This window comes from Octodon degus, unplaced genomic scaffold (genome assembly GCF_000260255.1).
Source record: "Octodon degus isolate 3935 unplaced genomic scaffold, OctDeg1.0 scaffold00173, whole genome shotgun sequence".
NCBI classification, from domain to species: Eukaryota; Metazoa; Chordata; class Mammalia; order Rodentia; family Octodontidae; genus Octodon; species Octodon degus.
Genome location: NW_004524749.1, coordinates 2,033,032 through 2,052,453, shown reverse-complemented (window position 1 = coordinate 2,052,453; position 19,422 = coordinate 2,033,032). Strand labels below are relative to the sequence as shown.

General features: G+C 42.9%; 1 protein-coding gene across 3 annotated transcripts in view; it reads right to left on the bottom strand.

The window, feature by feature from the left end:
* Heatr3 (HEAT repeat containing 3) overlaps positions 1 to 15,820 on the bottom strand; it is a 41,360-nt gene extending 25,540 nt beyond the window's left edge. Inside the window, exons 1-8 of one of the 3 annotated variants that reach the window (XM_012517392.2) lie at positions 15,533 to 15,820; positions 15,273 to 15,445; positions 12,623 to 12,710; positions 11,176 to 11,288; positions 8,870 to 8,979; positions 6,052 to 6,192; positions 3,563 to 3,840; positions 236 to 326 (exon numbers count right to left, since the gene is read on the bottom strand). In XM_012517392.2, the coding sequence (XP_012372846.1) occupies positions 236 to 326; positions 3,563 to 3,840; positions 6,052 to 6,192; positions 8,870 to 8,979; positions 11,176 to 11,288; positions 12,623 to 12,710; positions 15,273 to 15,445; positions 15,533 to 15,670 (1,132 nt within the window). In that variant the 5' untranslated portion in view covers positions 15,671 to 15,820. The remainder of the gene's footprint in view (positions 1 to 235; positions 327 to 3,562; positions 3,841 to 6,051; positions 6,193 to 8,869; positions 8,980 to 11,175; positions 11,289 to 12,622; positions 12,711 to 15,272; positions 15,446 to 15,532) is intronic. The other 2 variants (XM_023703541.1, XM_023703542.1) reach the window with 2 other exon arrangements.
* Between the last annotated feature and the right edge of the window lie 3,602 nt (positions 15,821 to 19,422).

Here is a 19,422-nt window from a genome sequence, read left to right as displayed (position 1 = left end):
GTTTGTAGATAGGATATCATGTCCGCATCTTGTACAGCAATTAACCACTAGGAAGAATGTATGCAATGTGTTAATTATTGAAACTGTCCTACCAATTTGAATTGAAACTGTCTCATTGCTATTTATCAATAAAATTATGGGAAAAAAAAAAGAATACAAAACACACATAACTGGGATTTTAGATAAAGTCCCCATGGACGCGCCCTCAGCCAGGAGAAATATAAAGGTAGCAGACCTTCACTGCAGCACATGTTGACAATAATTTCCAGAGCAGTCTGCTGAGCTGTCAGCAAGGCTATGGTCTCTCTCAGTTCCTTGTCAGTGGGCTTTAAAAAAAGAAAATAAGGCAAACATTTTTTGGCATGAATTTCTTTAATTAAAGCCTTCTCGAAGATTTTTTTGCACTTGGAATAAAGCACATGGTGGTTAGAGTAGGTAGAAGAAAAAGCATGAAGTGCTAGAAGTACAAACAAGCACTGTAATTCTTCTTGGCACAATGTACCTGCTGCTGCAAACTGGGTTTCCATCTACCTGCATGATTATTCTCTGAGCATTGCTTAGTCAGGCAGAGAAAATAGACAGATAGTCAGAAATTCTGAACTGAATTCACCCTGAAATTTAATCTAACATGTTAAGAGATAGCTTGGCATACAAACACTGAAAGTGCACTGCAGACACCAGGCATCTAAACAGAACCTGCTTTCAGACGCATAGATGTCTTCTTGGAAAGACTGCACTAACACACACTACTAACAAATCCTTAAATGACCGACAAATCCCAGCAAAGGAGCCTACGGACTTACTTCCTGGCTTTCTTTGAAGAACATAAATTTAAGAGTGAAAAAGGTGAGGACATTTTTCTGTGAAAATATACAACAAGTTAAATGGGAAGAATAAATATATCAGACCTTAATACTTAAATTGCTTATGAAATAGCCATAAAGATATTAATGACACACCAAAATAATGGAATAGGCTAAAAACAATGCCTGTTTTCTTATCTATTTCCCAATTTGTTAAAAGTCTCAAATTTTAACAGCTTTTTTCATCTCCTATTTTTTGTGGTACATGCAACTAGATCAATGTAGGGCCTCATGCTTTACAGACAAGGGCTCTCTCCACTCCCACCCACTCACGTTTTCTTCTTTGGCATAAGGATTGAACCCAGAGCCTTTGCATTGAGTTATATCTTCTTGCCAATTAATTAATTATTTATTTATTGGGGCAGTGTCTCAATAAGTTGCCTAGGTGGGCTGGTATTTGTAATCCTCCTGTCTCGGCCTCCCGGAGTACGGGAATTACAAGTGTGGGATATCATACCTAGCCCTTCCCACTTTTTTCTTCTTTTTGAGTCAGGGTGTTTGCTGAGGCTGGCCTCTAACTCACTTTCTTTCTTTTTTTTTTCTGGCAGTACCAGGGATTGAACTCAGGACCCAGCACTTGCCAGGCAGGCGCTTATGCCACTGAGCTATATCCCTGGCCCCCATGGCCTCTAATTTTGAAATGGCTCCTGCCTCAACCTCCTAAGTAGCTTGATAGGTCTTACGACATATTCCTGTTTCCCAAGGCTTCTAAAAATATTTATACTCATTTAAAACTCAATCACTTCTTTCTTTATCCAAAAACTTAACTACAATTCTGAAAAAGTTAATAAAGAGAGGAGGGATGGTGCTTAGTGGTACAGTCCATAATTAACCTGTACAAGGCCTAACAATGAAAAGAACAATAAGCAAACTACTAATTTAGTACTTGTCACACAGGAATTCCTAATCTTGCACAACATTTATTTGTACTATATATACAATATATAAAAACACTGCTGTTATTTGCAACTAAATAAATCTTTATTGGAGTAGACTAAGACTCCGTTCCTGGGTTCTCATCCACTTGAAATGTATAAAGACCCAGTCTAGAAAGAACGCTGAATGTAGGTTCCACTGAGTGTAACTGCTGTTCAGAACATTTCTCTACTGCTATTGCTATCAAGCTGACACAAAGCCTCAATCTGGACAAAATGTTATGGTGATCCAGATTTGCTTCCAAGTAGCCAGCAGAATGAATGAGGAAACAGATGAAGTGAAACAGAAGGACTCGGTAAATGCTAACTGGGAGCTGGGTGGGATGCTGTGCTTTAGCCTGTGTTAGGAAAAAACAACCATTGGGTTAAATTGTTCTTTCCAGATTTACGATAATGCCTTCTTAAGTTCTGATTCTAAAGGCCTCCAGCACAAGCCATTAGGCAGTGTGCGGACCATGGTTAACTATAAATTTGTCGCAGGTGAATATGATGCTCAGTGTCCTGCTGGCAGTGGCACTTACACACAGGCTAGCAGATGGCCAGCATACCTAATCACTCAGGCTACTCGGTTATGGAAAGACATTAAAAACCAAGTTTTTGCTGTGATAAAACTTTGTACTTTATAAGCATAACGACCCCCCAATTAAGGCAGAGTTTCACTATATAGTTCAAACTGGCTTCGAATTTATAGGTGATCCTTGTACCTCAGCCTCCTGAATGCCAGGATTAAGGATGTGCACCATGCCCATCTTAAATAATACTTAGGTGTGCACCACCATGCTCATATTAGATTACACTCAAGGGACTATCTATGTAATAGCTAATTATCAATAGTTTATAAACAGGGCATTTTTACATTAACCTCGATTAATCTCAGGCCAGCTTGGGTCTTATGATCATGTTCTCCCTGTAGGTACTAGAAGCGAGGCTAGAGAGGGGGAGACTCACATGAGGACTCCATCCTCCCAATCCCAGCCTAACTGCAATTTCCACTTCATAATGTGCTCTAGTCAGGATAAGCAGAGGCCTGAGCAGCACAATGGCAACAACAGAAGATAAGCCTACAGGTACTGGTTACTAATTGCCACATACAGAAATGAGGCCAGGCACATCCCAGGTCCACCATTCGGCCTTCCGGATACCTGCCTGGGTTCCAGTGAGTTCAAGGCCAGCTTGAGCTACACAGCAAAACCTTGGCTCTCAAAAAAAAAAACAAAAGAAAAGGAAGCACTCTGCACCAAGCCTACAGAAATGACTTCCTTAGAGAGGTGGGCATGGCCAGCCACCATTCTTAGCACAGCCCTTATGACTGACCATAGGCTTACGTGTCTGTATTAAAATGGAGGAAGGTCTCTAGGCCTGGACGCCTTCACTAAGTCACGAGATGCCCAAACTGGGCTTAAACTTTCGATCCTCCTCCCTCAACCTCCCAGAGTGCTATTGTAGGTATATGCTACCACACCCAGTTTAAAAGTTTCATTTTAAAATTTTATGTGTGTGTGTGTGTGTGTGTGTGTGTGTGTGTGTGGCCAGCTCAGCCCACCAGGGGGCGGGGCTGGCTGGCATGTGGTGCTGGGGGATTGAACCGTGGTCCCTGTGTTTTGCTTGGCTTAGCTTGTTCTAAGTAGGTGCTTTAGACCACTGAGCCATCTCACCAGCCCCTGAAATTCACTTTCAATAGTTACTTTTACTATAATATTTTTCTGTAACACTTTGCAAAAAAAGCTGTGTCAACCCACAGTTGGGGGCATTAGTTTGACTTACTGGAAGTAAATCGGAAATGAAAGTTTTTTTCCTTGCTTTTCTTTTATGAGGAATTTCTTCCATTTCCTCATCTTCCATCAAATCATCACCATTAGCATTGTGTAAAATATCTTCTGTCTCTGCAGCAGTTTTTAACCGTTGGGTTTCAGCCTCTTTCATTTGAACAACTACTTCAACCGCATCCATTTCCAAAACTTCAGATAAGATCTTTAGTATGGCATTAATGATTTCTGCCTGACTCTTGGATGGAATAACGTCCTTCAGATTCCAGATTGTGCCTGGGAGGAAAATGAGCATAAGGACATGAGAACTCCCTGTGAGATCTTACATTAAGTACCATTTCCACAAGGTTGGGTCTTGAGGCTTAGTGTAATTTCAATATCTTGCCCATGCTATCTTTATTCAGTTTTATTAAAGGCCAAGAAGAGCTGCAGAGAGGTAGCACCATTTGCTATAACCCCCTCAAAATCATCTGCCTGCCTTGGCGTACAGTGCCTTTCTCTGACATACAGCACATCATCAGATGAGAGAATGCCGGTCAAATTCCCTTCATAATGATAGGCAGCTGCCTTGCTTTCTTTCATCTTTACCTCAGCAGCTTCTTACTTTCCAAGAGTGGAATGGAATGCATTAAAATTCCAAGGTCTCATGTGCACACCAGAGAGCAGGTTCTGAGCTTTTTTGCTTATCTAAAGAGAACAGGAGCTACTATTAAGTCACCAGATTACTTTTTTTTATAAGTGACTATGAAATTAAAAACAGCATGTAGGCATAGACCCAAAAGATTGAAAGTGGAGACTCATGGATTATACCCATGTTCACCACAGAATTCTTTACAACAGCCAAAAGGTGAAGCTAACCTAAGTTCTCATGGATACAAGATGAATGAACATAATGCTACATGTGACAAGATACTATTCAGCCTCAAAAAGGAAGGAAATATTGATACCTGCAGTAATGGACACAAGCTGAAACATGGATAAACCTTGAGGAATTTAGGTTGAATGAAACAAGCCAGTATAAAGAGATGAACATAAATGATTCTACTATATAAAGTATCTAAGTGGTCAAATCTCTAGAGGCAGTAAATAGAATGGTGGTTGTCAGTAACTACAAGAGGAAAACAGGAATTAATTTAATGGGCATAGTTTCAGCTTTACAAGATCAAAAGAGATCTGGGGATTTATTGTACTTGTGAGTACACTTTATACCACTGAACAATGTAAAATGGTTACAATGGCAAATTTTATGTTATGTGCATCTTACTACCATAATTTGAAAAATGTAATAAAACTTCTCATAATAACTTTTATCTACAAAGCCAAAGAGAAAAAGTAAGGTATGGATAGAAACATAAAAGTATCTGGGCAGTGGAGATAGCTCAGTGGTCTAAGCACCTGCTTAGGCAAGTACAAGGACCCGGGATCCAATCCGGGTCCCACATACTGGGCTGGCCCCACTCCCAGGTGTGCTGAGCCAGCCACTGAAACCAGGCGTGGTGGCCCATGCCGGTAATCCCAGCACTTCAGAGGCTAAAAACAGGAGGATCACTACCAGTCCAAGCTGTGTAGTAAGACCCTGTACCAAATATGGAAAATTTAACAAAAAAAAAAAAAAAAAAAAAAAAAGAAGAAAGAAAACTTATAAAGTATCTATTATGCAACAGGGGCTTAGGTTCTTTCCTTTCTTTCTTTTTTTTTTTTTCTTTCTGTATTTAGGACAGAGTCTACAGGGTTTCCAGGGTCTTACTACCACAGAATGGACTCATAGTGATCAGGTTTTCAGCCTCCTAAATGCTGGGATTACAGGCGTGCGCCACCACGCCCAGTCTCAATTGCTGTCTCAGCATACCCTGGGGGCAGGGCTGGCACAGCAGGTTTGGGATTGAACCCTGGCTGCTGTACTCCGCCCATCAGGCACTTTAGTCTGCTGAGCTATCTGGCCAGCCCTAGGTTATTTCTTAGTTCTACATTCAGAGAGACTGGAGTGAAAAGTGCTTAAAGGGGAAGGATCTGTGGAAAAGTAAGGCACATCTTCATTACCCAAAGTCAATTTCTGAGCTCACTGGCTCATAAATAAAGAGATCCCAACCAGAGTATTTCTTTTCCTGATAACAAAGCTATTCTTTTTTTCTTTTTTTTGGCAGAACCAGGGATTGAACTCAGGCCCTTGTGTTTGCCGGGGAAGCGCTTAGTCCACTGAGTCATCTCCCTGGCCCCAACAAAGCTATTCTTAAAACAAAACAAAACAAAACAAAACAAAACAAAACAAAACAAAACAAAACAAAAAACAACTCTAGAACCCTTTATGTAACTTATGGGCACCTGCTTAAATTAAGGGTCTATACGTAAAGATTAAAATTTTCAGAACAGACACATGCCCAGATAGCCCTGATGTGGTGAAATGAAGGAAGAATGAACTTCAGTCTCCACCTCTACCCATTGCAAGGTATCAGAAAAAGGCTCACATTCCATTCAGCTAAACTTTACCTGCCACCAATGTCTTTAATAGAATGTATTCCATGGAACTGGCAGGACAAACCATTGCAGATTCCAGCACATGCAATGCTGTGGCACTGAAAGATTTCAGTAGGTCTGGGTTATCCTCTGTGACTGTCTGTAAACAATATGCTATAAGACAAAAATTACAAACTTAGGTATACAAGATCTTTTTCTTTCCTTAAAATTTATCATTTTTTATAGAACTATTCTTTCATAAATAAATTTAAAGAATACTAATTGCTGTAGCAATGTCAAATTACTGTTTCTATTTCTAACAGTTTAGCCTTAATTTATGTATTTATCACAGGCCAGTAGCAAACTGGTTGTCAACCAACTACCAGTGTATGGACAAAACTCTAAGGCTGTTTTGGTGCCAAAAATAAGATGGAGATTTTGGAACATTCTGGCTTCTTTTAAATTCAGCATGGCCTTAAAAAGTTAGGATTGGGTTGGCGAGATAGCTTGGTAATCTAAAGTGCCTGCTTGGGCAAACTTAGGCAAGAGTGCAGGGACTGTGGTTTGAATCCCAGCACCACACACATGCCTCATCAGCCCCACCCTCAGGACGGGCTGAGCTGGCCACAAAAAAAAAAAGTTAGGATCACTTAATCTCTTCCCTTGCATTGAGACAAGATAATGGATCATAAACTGCATACCTGAAACAATTAATTGAAGGTATTAAAAACTACTGGATTTAAATAATGATTTGATAGAAGAAACCCCCGAAGCACATAAGAGGACGCAAGTCCAAATCTGTTTTGAGATATTTTATACCATACAAATCCATTTCTTTTCAGGACTGAAAAGTTCAAAATAGGTCGCCAGTTTGGTTCCCAAATTACATTTGTATACAAATCCATATGTCTAGACCTATAAGTACATATGCTTGCAACCAAATCTTTTTCTTGTTGAGATTATGTTCACTCTAGCAAAAAAAGGCAAGATTAAGTATAATTGCTCCCTGAAAGAAAATAACAGTGCAAAATAGTTATGTTAATATATAGGACAGAATTTTAAAATTCATTTTACTAATATAAGCCCTGCTTTTCTTTTTTGTGTGTTTTAGGGAAGGGTCTACAGGGTGTTCAGGGTCTCATTACTAGATCAGACTTGTAGTGATCTGCCTGTTTACAGCCTCCTAAGAGCTGGGATCACAGATGCACACCACCACGCCCAGTCTCAATTGCTGTCTCAGTGAGCCCTGGGGGAGGGGCAGGCACAGCAGGCCCAGAGATTGAACATTCAGCCCCTGTGCCTGCTTGCAGGTGCTTTAATCCGCTAAGCTATTTGACTAGCCCAAGCCCTGTTTTTCTTTTCTTTTCCTTCCTTCCTTTCTTCTTTGACATGGTCTCACCACATACTTCAAGGTGGCCTTAAACTCACAGTGATCCTCCTACCTCAGACTCCCAAGTGCTGGGATTACAGGCATGCACCACCATGCCCAGCAACCTTGCTCAACTTTCAAAATAATAAAGACAACTGCTCATGCAGTCATGACTTTAACTCAATGCATAAAGAAAACTCTATTATCCATGCAAAAATGACTTCTTATCCATGTCAAAAAAATGCATTGGAAAAAAAACAAAAATAACTAAATCTACATGTCAAGAAGTACAAAAATTAAGCTTTTAAAAATCAAATCTTCCTGGAATTCTCTTCTTGTAATAGAAACTCTCTTGAGATTAAATCATCTGCCAATTTCCTAAAAGCAGAACTGTCTGAAATCCGCATTTACTCACAATGCTGCTCCCAAAAGATGTCATTTTAAAAAACTGATTTTTAAATTTTTCCTAGTATTATTTATGCCATTTCTCTTTTTTTCTTTCCTGTTCCTTCAAAAGTATCCATTAGAGCCAAGAGAAGCATCAATAAGGGGAAGACACTCCTTCCTTGAAGGAGAAATGCAGTTAAGTAACAGGCCAGCGGGGGGCCTGTTACAGGCAGGGGTGGCACAGAACCACTGTCCTCCGCTAGTTCTCTGCTCTCACCTGGACTCTGGTGCGCAGCCCCTCTCCTGGTTTCAGCCTCTGCCCCTGCTGAGCTGCGGGTGCCCAGTGGCTCGCTAACCCAAGACAGAGAGGGTGGGAAGGCAGCCAAGTGCACCTGAAGTCGCTGGACTTTGCTTCCCCTGCCTGTAGGAAAGGAAGCAGGCCTAAGGGAAAATTCAAACCCTTTCTTTTTCTTTCTCACAAAAAAGCACAGGCTATCCATGCTGTCCGTCAGTTTTCTGCTGGGAGTGTGAAATATTAGCAAAAAACATTTAAGTAAGTCTAGCTTCCAGCTAACTTTGGCTCACAGGTCTAGGAATTGTGGGTTATTGCTTCTTAGTAAATGGAGATGAAAGCTTCAAGAATTCATAAAAGCTTTAAGAAGTAACAGACTAGAAATCACACAGGCTCACATAATTGCCTTCTTCCCTTTCAGAACAAAAAAACAGGATATTTATGTAAGATTTAATAAGATTCAAAACAAACAGAACTCCTCTGCCACAAGTTTATATATAATAAGGGGGCTGGTGAGATGGTTCAGTGGTCTAAAGCACCTACTTAGAACAAGCTAAGCTAAGCAAAGCAAGGGACCGCGGTTCAATCCCCCAGCACCACATGCCAGCCAGCCCCGCCCCCTGGTGGGCTGAGCTGGCCACACACACACAAAATAAATAAATAAATGAATAAATAAATAAATATTAAAAAAAAACAAGTTTATATATAATAAGGTAATATCAGTTCTGTAGAATAAACATGCTATCTGAATACAAATTTTTGAATAAGGCTACACAATAAATTGTCACCTTTTCTTCACTTACCTACTGAAATAGCCAGGTCAACATTGGTGGAAAACCTACTTAAATACTTTAATACAATCTCCAAACACCCTTCTTTGTTGAATATAGACACTGCTCTACTACTGCATTCACTAAATTGAAGGGGGAAAAAAAAGTTTTACTATTCACATTTTAACATTAAGAAATCAACCACAAAAATCCACAAAAAGATAAATTAAGTTTTATAGAACCAAAGAGTTGGAGTCAAACTACCACCACTTTTACAGATGAATAAACGAATGCCCATTCATATTCTCTGTGCCTAAGAACTGGCTCTCTGTATTTTATTTCCACCATGGTGGGCTCTTGGATTCTCTTTTTATCACGACGGTTTCCTGACAGAAGTTTAGAGCTGGAGGAGACCTAGGGAATCTTTAAATCCAACCCCCCAATTTACAGATCAGAAAACCCAGGTCTTAAAAGGTACAGTAATCTGCCCAAAGATCATATCTTGCTAGTGATGGAGCTAGGCCCAGAACGGAGGTTCCCTGGGTCCATTCCAGTACACTAATAATAAGTTCAAATAAGGACAAAAGACCTCTTATTACACAGAAAACACAGACTTAAAAGAAAATTACATTTTATTCATTGATTCAGGATTGCATCAATAGAATTTGTAATCTGCAACAGAGAAATCACTGATGATTATATTTGAAATCATACTACTTTCTTTTTTTTTTTTTGAGACAGGGTGTGACTATACAGTTCAGGCTGGCCTTGAACTCAGTATGTAGCCCAGGCTGGCCTAGAATTCACAATGATCCTCCTATATCAGCTTTCTGAGTACTGGAAAGGCAGGTGTGCACCACCACACCTGGTACACTATCTTTTAATAAAAGAATCAGAGAGCTATCAATGTTACTAATAAGCATATATACTAAATACAGGGTAAACAAAATATAGCATAACAAATTTTATCCACGTTTCCAGAGAAAGATATTCCTCTACACATACACACATGACATACTAACAGACATATTACACTATTTAATAAAGTCTATTATCTTGGGAAAAATATTTTGTTGTCTATACTCATCTATATACCTAGTTCTGCAACACTGAAATGTAGTCAGAAGACAAGGCATATATGGGTAAAGATGACCTGAAATACAAACTATGAAACAAAAATATTGAGAGCTATAATAACTGTAAATAATAAAGCATCCCAGGAAAGGAAATCACTTAAATATACTCAGGCTCTTTTCAAAGAAATTAGAAGAAAAAAATTCATGGCAGGCATGATGACACTGGTTTGTAACCTTAGCACTTTAAAGAACAAGGCAGGAAGAACACAAGCCCAAGGCCAGCCTGAGCTACACAGTAAGACTTTTTCTCAAAATACAAAATCAAAATCCAGTTGGATAACTTGTACAAGTTGGGATGTAGCTCAGAGGTAGAGCACATGCTCAGCATCCAGAAAGCTGTGGGTTCAACACCCAACACTACAAAAAAGCAAATTAAATTTATTTAGTGCACAAAAACAGCACCGATGAGTTTGCTGAAATGTCCTTTCCTTAAGTCTGATCTCTCCGTTATTTCTGGTGCAATATGCTCACTAATGCAAAACGAAATCACAAGCAAATTAAGACTGCCACAGAGGCAGCTTTTCAGGATTCAACTTAAATCTTCTGCCGTAAGAACCACTTGTGCTTTTCACTCAGTGTGATAAATGCTGCCTAATGAAAACAAGGAGCTATGACAGAACTCTGCTGCAGTATAGTTATGGACAAAAAATGGCAGAAAAAAGTGAATCCAGGTTGTGCCTCTTGCCATTCCATCCCTAGCAGTAGATCCCTCTGCCCCAGTCAGGGATAGGACCATGGAACAGAACATGGCCTTCTCCTCCCGGGCCTGAGGGAGATCTTTTTGGGCATTTATTTCTCATTCAAAACCGTCACTGCCATGAAGAGGAGTAAAGCACATCATGGTTTGGGGTCCCTCTCTCATTGCAGGTATCAAAGCAGGTAGCACTGGGCCAGCTACTCCTGCTGGGGGTAGCCACAAGCTAGGAGAAAGGAGGGATAGCAGGCGCTAATGGTCGTGATCCCTTTTCTTTCTGTCAGTAGTAGTAACTGGAGGGAAGACATAAACAAAGCTGCAGTGAAGTTATGAGGAAAAAAGAGCCTGGGCAGGACAGCCATCTCAGGTAACCCCGTACTACCTTCTACCACACTATTACCTCATGGAGTCACAGGGCTACACAGGGGAGCAGAGGTTTCTACAGTTTAAAGAAAGAGTAGCGGCCTGACTAGTGACGTAATGAAGGCTACACATGGACAGCATCATACCATATGTTCCACAGCACGTTCACAGCCTCATTGGCTATGTTCTCAGTAGCATTTCTGTTCTGATCTTTTTTCTCCTGTGGGGACATCTCATTTGAATCCAGTCCAGCACTGCACTGCAACCAAATATCACAATTAGTACCCTGGATCAAAAGAATGATTAAATGAAAAGCTAATGATGAGACTGGAGAGATAGCTCAGTAGAATAAGAGCTTGCCTGGTAAGCGCAAGGGCCTGAGTTCAATCCCAGGTTCTGCCAAAAATAAATAAGTAAATAAATAAAAATAATAATGATAGTGAAGAATCACAAAAACTAAACAACAGAGATTATAGTATAGTGGTTAACAGTACTATCTAGTAAAACAAAACAAAACAAACAAACAAACAAAAAAAAAAAACAGTACTATCCAATTCTCATAAGCACAATTCCCACAAGCCTATGTTCTTTTAGAAAAAAATGCAGACAAGAAAAGTTCCCAAGTCACTGTGAAAACCGGATATAAAGCATTTCACATTTTTAAATGACAGTGAAAGGTCAATGCAAAGTAGGTATCACAACAGGTTCATAGCGTGGCCTGGCTGTCATACACAAAATGGGAATAATAAGACTAGCTTCAGGATGGAGAGTATAGCTCAGTGGTAAGCCCTTTGCCTAGTACATGCAAGAGCTCAGGTTTGAATCTCAGGCAAGAAAAAAGCTAAACACTATCTCGTTAAAACAAAACAACACAATGCAATACAGCCAGCTTTATCGGATTGGTGTAAGAATTAAATATATACATAATAAAAACATGACTTGGCTCATACATAAGCAAAAGACAAAACACTGGGTATTTTCACTGTATTAAGTTTGAAATCTAAAAGAGTGTATAGTTTTAGGAAGGTCTTTTCCAACTATCATATAAATAAAAAAGTAGTGTGAAGGGCTGGCCAGATAGCTCAGCAGACCACAGCACCTGTTTAGGCAGAGTGCAGAGGCTGGGGTTCGATCCCCAGCCCACTCCACCCCCAGGGCACACTGCGATGGTGATTGAGACTGGGCGTGGTGGTGCGCACCTGTAATCTCAGTGCTTGGGAGGCTGAAAAACAGGAGAATCACTACGAGTCCGATCTATGTAGTGAGACCCTATAGACGCTGTATCACTGCTCCCAGATTGCTATTAATGATGAATGATGAGAGTAGATCAGTGTTTCCAAAAAAAGAAACTCCCATCAGATGTTAGGAGTTTCAACTCACCATGTAGCCCAGGCTCCTGCCTCAGCTTCCCAAGTGCTAGGATTATAGGCAAGCACCACCACACTCAGCAATGGGAAGACAAAGTAATAAACATTCATGTACGAGACAGAGACAGAGACAGAGACAGAGAGAGAGAGAGAGACATGCTCTGTGTAAGCTTGCCTCCTACAAGCTGACTTTAGGCTGCCATACGAAACACTAAAAATCGCATACCTCTTTCAGCAGGGCCACAAGAGGAGTCATGATGTCTTTGGTCACCATGTCATCACACACTTCAAAACCTCCACAGGCACTGAGGTTTCTACATATGGAGTTTAAAACATGTTTTATTTTCAGATTATATATCACAAGTTGATTTCTATTTTTAACCATACTTAAGGTTTCCCAAAAGAAGTCACTGATTATTTCTGTCATACGCTGAAAAAACAATGTACAGATTTCCATCTGTTCTGGTTCTTATTCTGTAAAATGCAAACAAATGACTGTCAAAGCAACAACTTAGTTCTGAGGTTACAGGTACATGGCTACAGGAAAGAGAGGAGATGTTTCCTAATTAACATGAATTAAACCACATCTTGTATGAAGAGAACATTTTTTGAAATCTAGATTACAAAGGAGGCTCACTGGTAGGGCACTTGCTTACATACACAAGGCCCTGGGTTTGACGCCCAGCACTGTGCAAAAAAAGAAAAAAGATTTTAAGGGCAGCAAAGAGTAAGGTGAGGCTACTAAAAAGGAAAAACCTGAAGTAGCCCTGGTTAAATTTAACTGGACGGCCACTGCTTGTCTTCTGAATGCATACCTCTGTGTGTTCAGGCACCAAGAATGTGGACATACGACAAAAGATGCCCCAACAAACTTCCAGGGCCGCCCAGTTTAGAGGAAGGGTAGGGTTTCCCACATGCACTTTCCTCCCCTGTGCTGCTTCAAGTGCTTAATCCTACTCATGCCCAGGCCTCACCTCAAACACTACTCACCAGGGTTTTCTTCCCTGAATCCCTAGCTATACTCTCTCATAGTATCCTCTGTAATTAGCACCGGGTTTAATTATACATTTAGGAGATGTGTTTATTCAGTTAATGTTCATCTCCCTCAACAGACTTTAAGATTCCTTAATGACAGCTGGGCGTGCTGTTGTATGCTTATAATCCCAGCACTTGGGAGGCTGAGACAGGAGTGCTGCAAAAGTCAAGACCAGCTTAGGCTACACAGTGAGTTCAAAGCCAGCCTGAACTACATAGCGAGATCCTGTCTTGCAAAAGAAACTAAAAAGGAGGGGGCATACTGGGGATATAGCTCAATGCAAATCTGAGGGGTTCAGTCCCTAGTACTCAAAAACAAATCATTAATGATACAAATTATGTCTATTTTTCTTACTACCCCATGTTTAGAGCCCAGTTCAGTGCCTGACAGAAAAATATTTAGTATATATTTGCTAAGTCAGTGATTGACATAAATAATACACACAGAAAAAGCTATAGGAACTATCATCATGTATGGTAGACATGCACTATCTCAAAAAAAAAAAAAAAGAAGCAAAGCAAAAACTACTACTCTTGCCCCCTCTACAGTCCATTCTCTGCACAGCCACCAGAGTGGCTTTTTCAAAAGGTAAATTACAGCAGGGGTGTGGTAGCCTACACCAGTAATGGCAGACCTCAGAGAGGCTGAGCAAGTCTGAAAGTCTGAGTCCAGCCTCGGTGATGTGGCAGAACCAATACAAACAAAACCCAATGGGCTGGGGAGATAGCTCAGTAGAATAAGTACTTGCCTGGCAAGCACAAGGTCCTGAGTTCAATCCCCAGTACCCCCCCCCACAAATAAATAAATAAAAATAAAAAATAAAAAGAGCTAGCAATGTAGCTCAGTGCAAAGGCCTCAGTCATCAGGACAGCCAAAAACAAAAAAAGGTCAGGTGTGGTGATTCATGCCTGTAATATCAGCACACCAGAGGCTGAGGCAGGAGGATCGAGGCAAATTCAGATCCAGCTTGGGATACACAGTGAATTCAAGGCCCACCTGAACTACACAGTGAGACTCTATCTCAAAAGGAAATAACAATGATGATAATAACAATAATGTAACCTGCTCATGTCATTCCCCATCTTATAGTTCTTCAGTTCTGTTCCCCTTAGATCGTGCCCATTCTCCAGCTTCCCCTCCTACACCTAATTCCCCACCCCTACGCTACTTGGCCCAACTTTTCTGTTCTTTAACTCTGCCAAGCTGTGAACTGTCTCGTTCCTCCACTGTTGCTGTTCCCTCCGCGGGGAATGCTCTTTCCTCCCTCCTTCCCTCCCTCTACTCCTTCCTTCTTTTTTTATTTTAAGAGAATAAAAATCTAGTATTCTCATCTTCTGGTCTGGGTTCATAAATGCCAATGAGCCACCACTCAATGTAAATTTCCTATCTTCAACTCACCATCCTCATGATTTTCCGTAACACTTCTTGCTAGTATTATCTGCTTCATGTTTTTTACTAGTTGCTTGTCTCGCTGTCAACCTCGCTTCTGTGAAGGCAGGGACCTCGGCTGTCTTGTCTGCCTGCTCAAAATGCCTTACACTTACTAATAATTCAGGGCTCACGGACTGGAAGAGTGCACCCAAGCCCGTGCTCCATGGAGGGTCGCTGGAAAGGGGATGATATGCGTGAGTCTGGGAGCAAGATGCCTTTGCAGGCGGCTGTGTGGGTGGCAGGTGGAATGCACGGTAGGCATCCGCCGGCTCGCCCGTGAGAGCCGAGCAGCCCTTTCGCCCTTCCAAGAGCATCGAGGATGCAGGAGCCGGGCAGGTCCAGCCCCTAGGACGCGCCTGCTGACCGCCGTGACTCTGGACCCGCCGCGGGGACCCCTCTTCCGGCTCACCTCAGCGCTCCAGCCGCCGTCTCTCTGACTGCCAGGCTGGAGTCCAGCAGCAGCGGCCCCAGCCGGCGCACCGCGTCGCGGCGGGCCAGGCCCGGGAGCGCCGGGCTCTGCTGCACCAGCCGGGCCAGCCCCGCGCAGGCGCACTCGCGGACCTCGGCGCTCGGGTGCTGGAGCTGCGGACAGAACGAGGCGTCAGGGGCGGCGCGGTGCGCACGCGCGCCCGGACCCGGCGCACCGCGAGACCCTCGCTCCAGCCTCACCTTTTCCAGAAACTCCGCCACCGGCCCGTCGTCTTCCTCCTCTCCAGCCCCATTGGCCGCCGCCGCAGCCTCGGCCTGACAGCTGCCCGTGGGGGAGAACTGAGGTCGCTTGAAGCGTTTCGTCCGGCTCTTGCCCATGGTAACCTGCGCTCTGAGGCTAAGACGAACGAGGAGGGCGGTGGCAGCGCGTGAGGGCGGCCGCACCGGTGATGAGGCCCGCTCGCCAAGGGCTGCTCGCGTCTGCTCAGACCCGCCAGCCGGCGGCCGAGGCACACATGGGGAAGCAGCGCGCAGGCGCGCAGTGCGTCGTTGCGAAGAAGGCTGGGCGGGGAGCGCGCAAGCGCAGAAGAGAGCGTGGGCGGGGCCGTGGGGCGGGGCCCGGGCGGGGCGGAGTCGGCTGCATTGCCCGGAGCGCCCCGGCCGCCAGCGCTCGCGGGATCCCAGTTAGGTCCGCTCTGTATGGAAGAAAAGTTCCGTGTCTTCATCCATGGTGACTCCATCCTCAAACGGTTGACTGTTTTCCCGGGGAAATAGCATTAATTTGTGTGGTGTATTTTAGCAAGCAATGAGAGATATCTTTTTTTTTTTTTTTTTTTTTTTTCCCAGACAGGGTCTCCTTCGGTAGTTCAGGCTGGCCTTTGAACCCATAATGTAGCGCAGGCTGTCCTCCATCTTCCTACCTCAGCCTTCCAAATGGTGGAATTACAGGTATGTGCCACAATGCCTGGCTATTTAAATTTTTAAAGGATTAATTTTTTGCCGGCCTGGTGGTACATAAATTCGAGATCAACCGGGGCTACATGGTGAATTCAATCAAGGTCAGCCTGAAGAACATAGCGAGATCCTGTTTCAAAAAACAAAAACCCCAAAATAAAAATAACCCTGATGGCCGGACAAATAGCTCTGCGGATTAAAGCACCTGCAAGCAGGTGCAGGTGCCAGGGGTTTGATTCCAGGGCCATGCTGGCCCTGCCCCTGGGGCACACTGAGACAGAGATTGAGACTGGGCGTGGTGGTGCGTGCCTCTAATCCCAGCTCTTGGGAGGCTGCAGACAGGCGGATCACTAGAGTCCGATCTAGTAGTGAGACCCTGAACATCCTGTAGACCCTTCCATAAAATAAAATTAAAAAAAAAAAAAAACCCGCACGAAAATAACCCTGACAGTCTCCTGTAGCTGTAAAATGTGATTCTGATTTTTACATAAAATATGCCAGGTGCTGCCAGCCCAGGGCAACCTCCTTAGTCATCCTAGAAACTCCCTTGAGTTATCATTTTCTTAGGTTTGGGGGATTGGAGAGCCTAGTGAGCTTCCACAGCTGCTGCTGGCATGAACTATTTCCACCATTCTCAGACAGTCTTACACCTACTTCTAGATCCTCTGAGTTGTGGGACTGAACTGTGGGAGGGATGGGAGATAAAGGCAAGGAGAAGGCTAAGTGTGGGGTTTGGCCTGCTGTCCTCAGACTCCCCACTGCCCAGCAGACACCCACCATTCGGCCTCCTTGTACTTCGTGTAGTATTCTCTTAGATTACTTCTTCAGCTGTGATGACACACATGCTGTGGGTGCTGGGGTGGAGCTCAGTGGTAGAGGGTTTGCCCAGCATGTGCAAGGCTCTGGTTCCATCCCTAGAACTGTGGGAGGGGGGAGGGATGCTCAAAAGTCTGCCTGTGTAGTCCCCACCTCCCTGGGAGCTCCTCAGAAGGCAGGGCCCTTGAGAAACATTTTTTTTTTTAATTTTTTTTTTTTTTTTTTTTTTTTTTTGGTGTTTAGTACAGGATCTACAGGGCCTCAACATGTAGATCAGACTCCAAGTGATTCTCCTGTTTTCAGCCTCCCAAGCACTGGGATTACAGGTGCACACCACCACACCCAGTCTCAATCACAGTCTCAGCGTGCCCTGGGAGTGGGGCTGGCACGGCATGTAGGGAGAAGATCTAACCCGTCGCTGCACTCTGCCTAAGTAGGCACTTTAGTCCGCTGAGCTATCTGGCTGGCCCCTGACAAACTTTGTTTGTGGTTAGCCCTTAGATGAATTACAATCTCTGGATTATAGGCACCCTCTACACAGTTGCTGCCCTCTATCTCAGCTGGCCCTCAGTGACAAGGTAAGCCATGAACAAGAAATGTTCTTGTTGGGAATTATCTACAAAGTAGTAAAATCCTGGATTCCTGGTTCCCGATCTGCACTAAAGCACTGTGATTCAAGGGACGCTTTCTCTCTCTCTAGTCATAAATATGTAAGGGTTCTACAAGTATCAGAAGTTATTTTATTTCAAAAAAAAAGAAAGATGGACTGGTGAGATAGCTCAGTGGACTAAGCGCCTACTTAGGCAAGTGCAGGGACCAGGGTTTGCAGAGCTGGTGACAGAGTCCAGGTATGGTGGCGCATCCCTGTAATCCCAGGGCTAGGGAGGCTAAATACAGGAGGATCACTACGAGTCTGAGCTGCATAGTGAGACCCTGTACCAAAAAAAAAATTTTTTTTTCCAAAATTTTTTTAAAAGACAAAAAAGGAAAGATACTACTTCTGGATGCATGCTGAGTACATCCTGAGCAGCTGTCAGAGCCCAGGACAGGGACAGGCAGTCTTCCATTTGGTCTCAGAATGTGCTGAGGTAGGAGTAGCAATAGTGGAATTATAGGCAAGCAACCCAAGAAAGTCACTGTTCATAGGGATCTGCCGCCCGCTCAGTTCCATAATCATTTAACGCATATGTATTACTGACACATTTATCATGTGTCAGGCATTGCACGAGGGATGAGTAACAAAGAGAACTAAGGCCCAGTCCCTGCTGTCATCAGGTTTTCAGTCTCTGGCAGTCTTTGCAGCTCTATGCTGCCTTTAACAAAAATTCTATTAAGAAAAAAAAAATCCAAGCTGGGCACAGTGGTACATACCTGTAATTCCAGCACTCTGGAAGGCTGAGGCAGGTGGATCACAAATGTAAGGCCAGTCTGGGCAACATACTACTTCCTTGGTTGCTTTTCTCTCATTGCTGTGACAAAAATACTCGACACCCAAAATTAAGGAAGGAAAAGTTTATGTAGCTCACAGTTAGTAGAGGTTTTAGTCCATAATCAGCTGGTTCCAAGGCAGAGTGGCTCATGGCGGAGGGCAGTAGTTCTTGGCAGGAGGGGTAAGGGGGGAAGATAGCAAAACAGCAAGAGAGAAAAAGGAGGAGCAGCAGCAGAAAGCAAGCTCCTTTCCTTCCCTTGTACTGTATTCAGGCTGTAAGCCCTGGCCCTCGCAGATGTAGCACTCACACCCATAATTTCAGCAGCACTCACACCCATAGTCCCAGCCTTGGAATCAGAATTAATCAAAACTCTAGAACCCTGTCAATTGAATGAGGCCTTGGGGAAAACATCTAGACATAAAACCGTAACATTTGGTGAGAACCTGCCTCCAAAAAAAAATTAGTTTATTTATTTATTTTATTGTTGGGATAAGGTCTTGCTATGCAGTTCAGGCTGGCCTTGAACTCATAGCAGTCCTCCTGCCTCCGCTAGGATTACAGATATTTGTCACCATGCTTGACTCAAAAACAAAAAAAGAAAAGAAAAAAGAAAAATAAATTAAATCCTGGGGGTTGTAGCTCAGTGCAAAGGCCCTAGGTTTAATCCCTGGTACAAAAAACCAACAACAAACAAAAAAAAACAAAAAACAAAAACAAACCAAAAAAAAAAAAAAAAAAAAAAAAAACACCTTGGAAATAAAAGAGATGCCTACATAGTCTTTTCAGTGCCATACTGACCTAATGCCTTATTGAGCCAGGTAAAATTATCTTTTTTAAGACAGTTTCTTGCTATATAGAACAGGCTGGCCTTGAACTTGGTTATGTCCTTTCTGCCCTCTACAGTACAGCAGCCACAGCCGCATGTGGTTA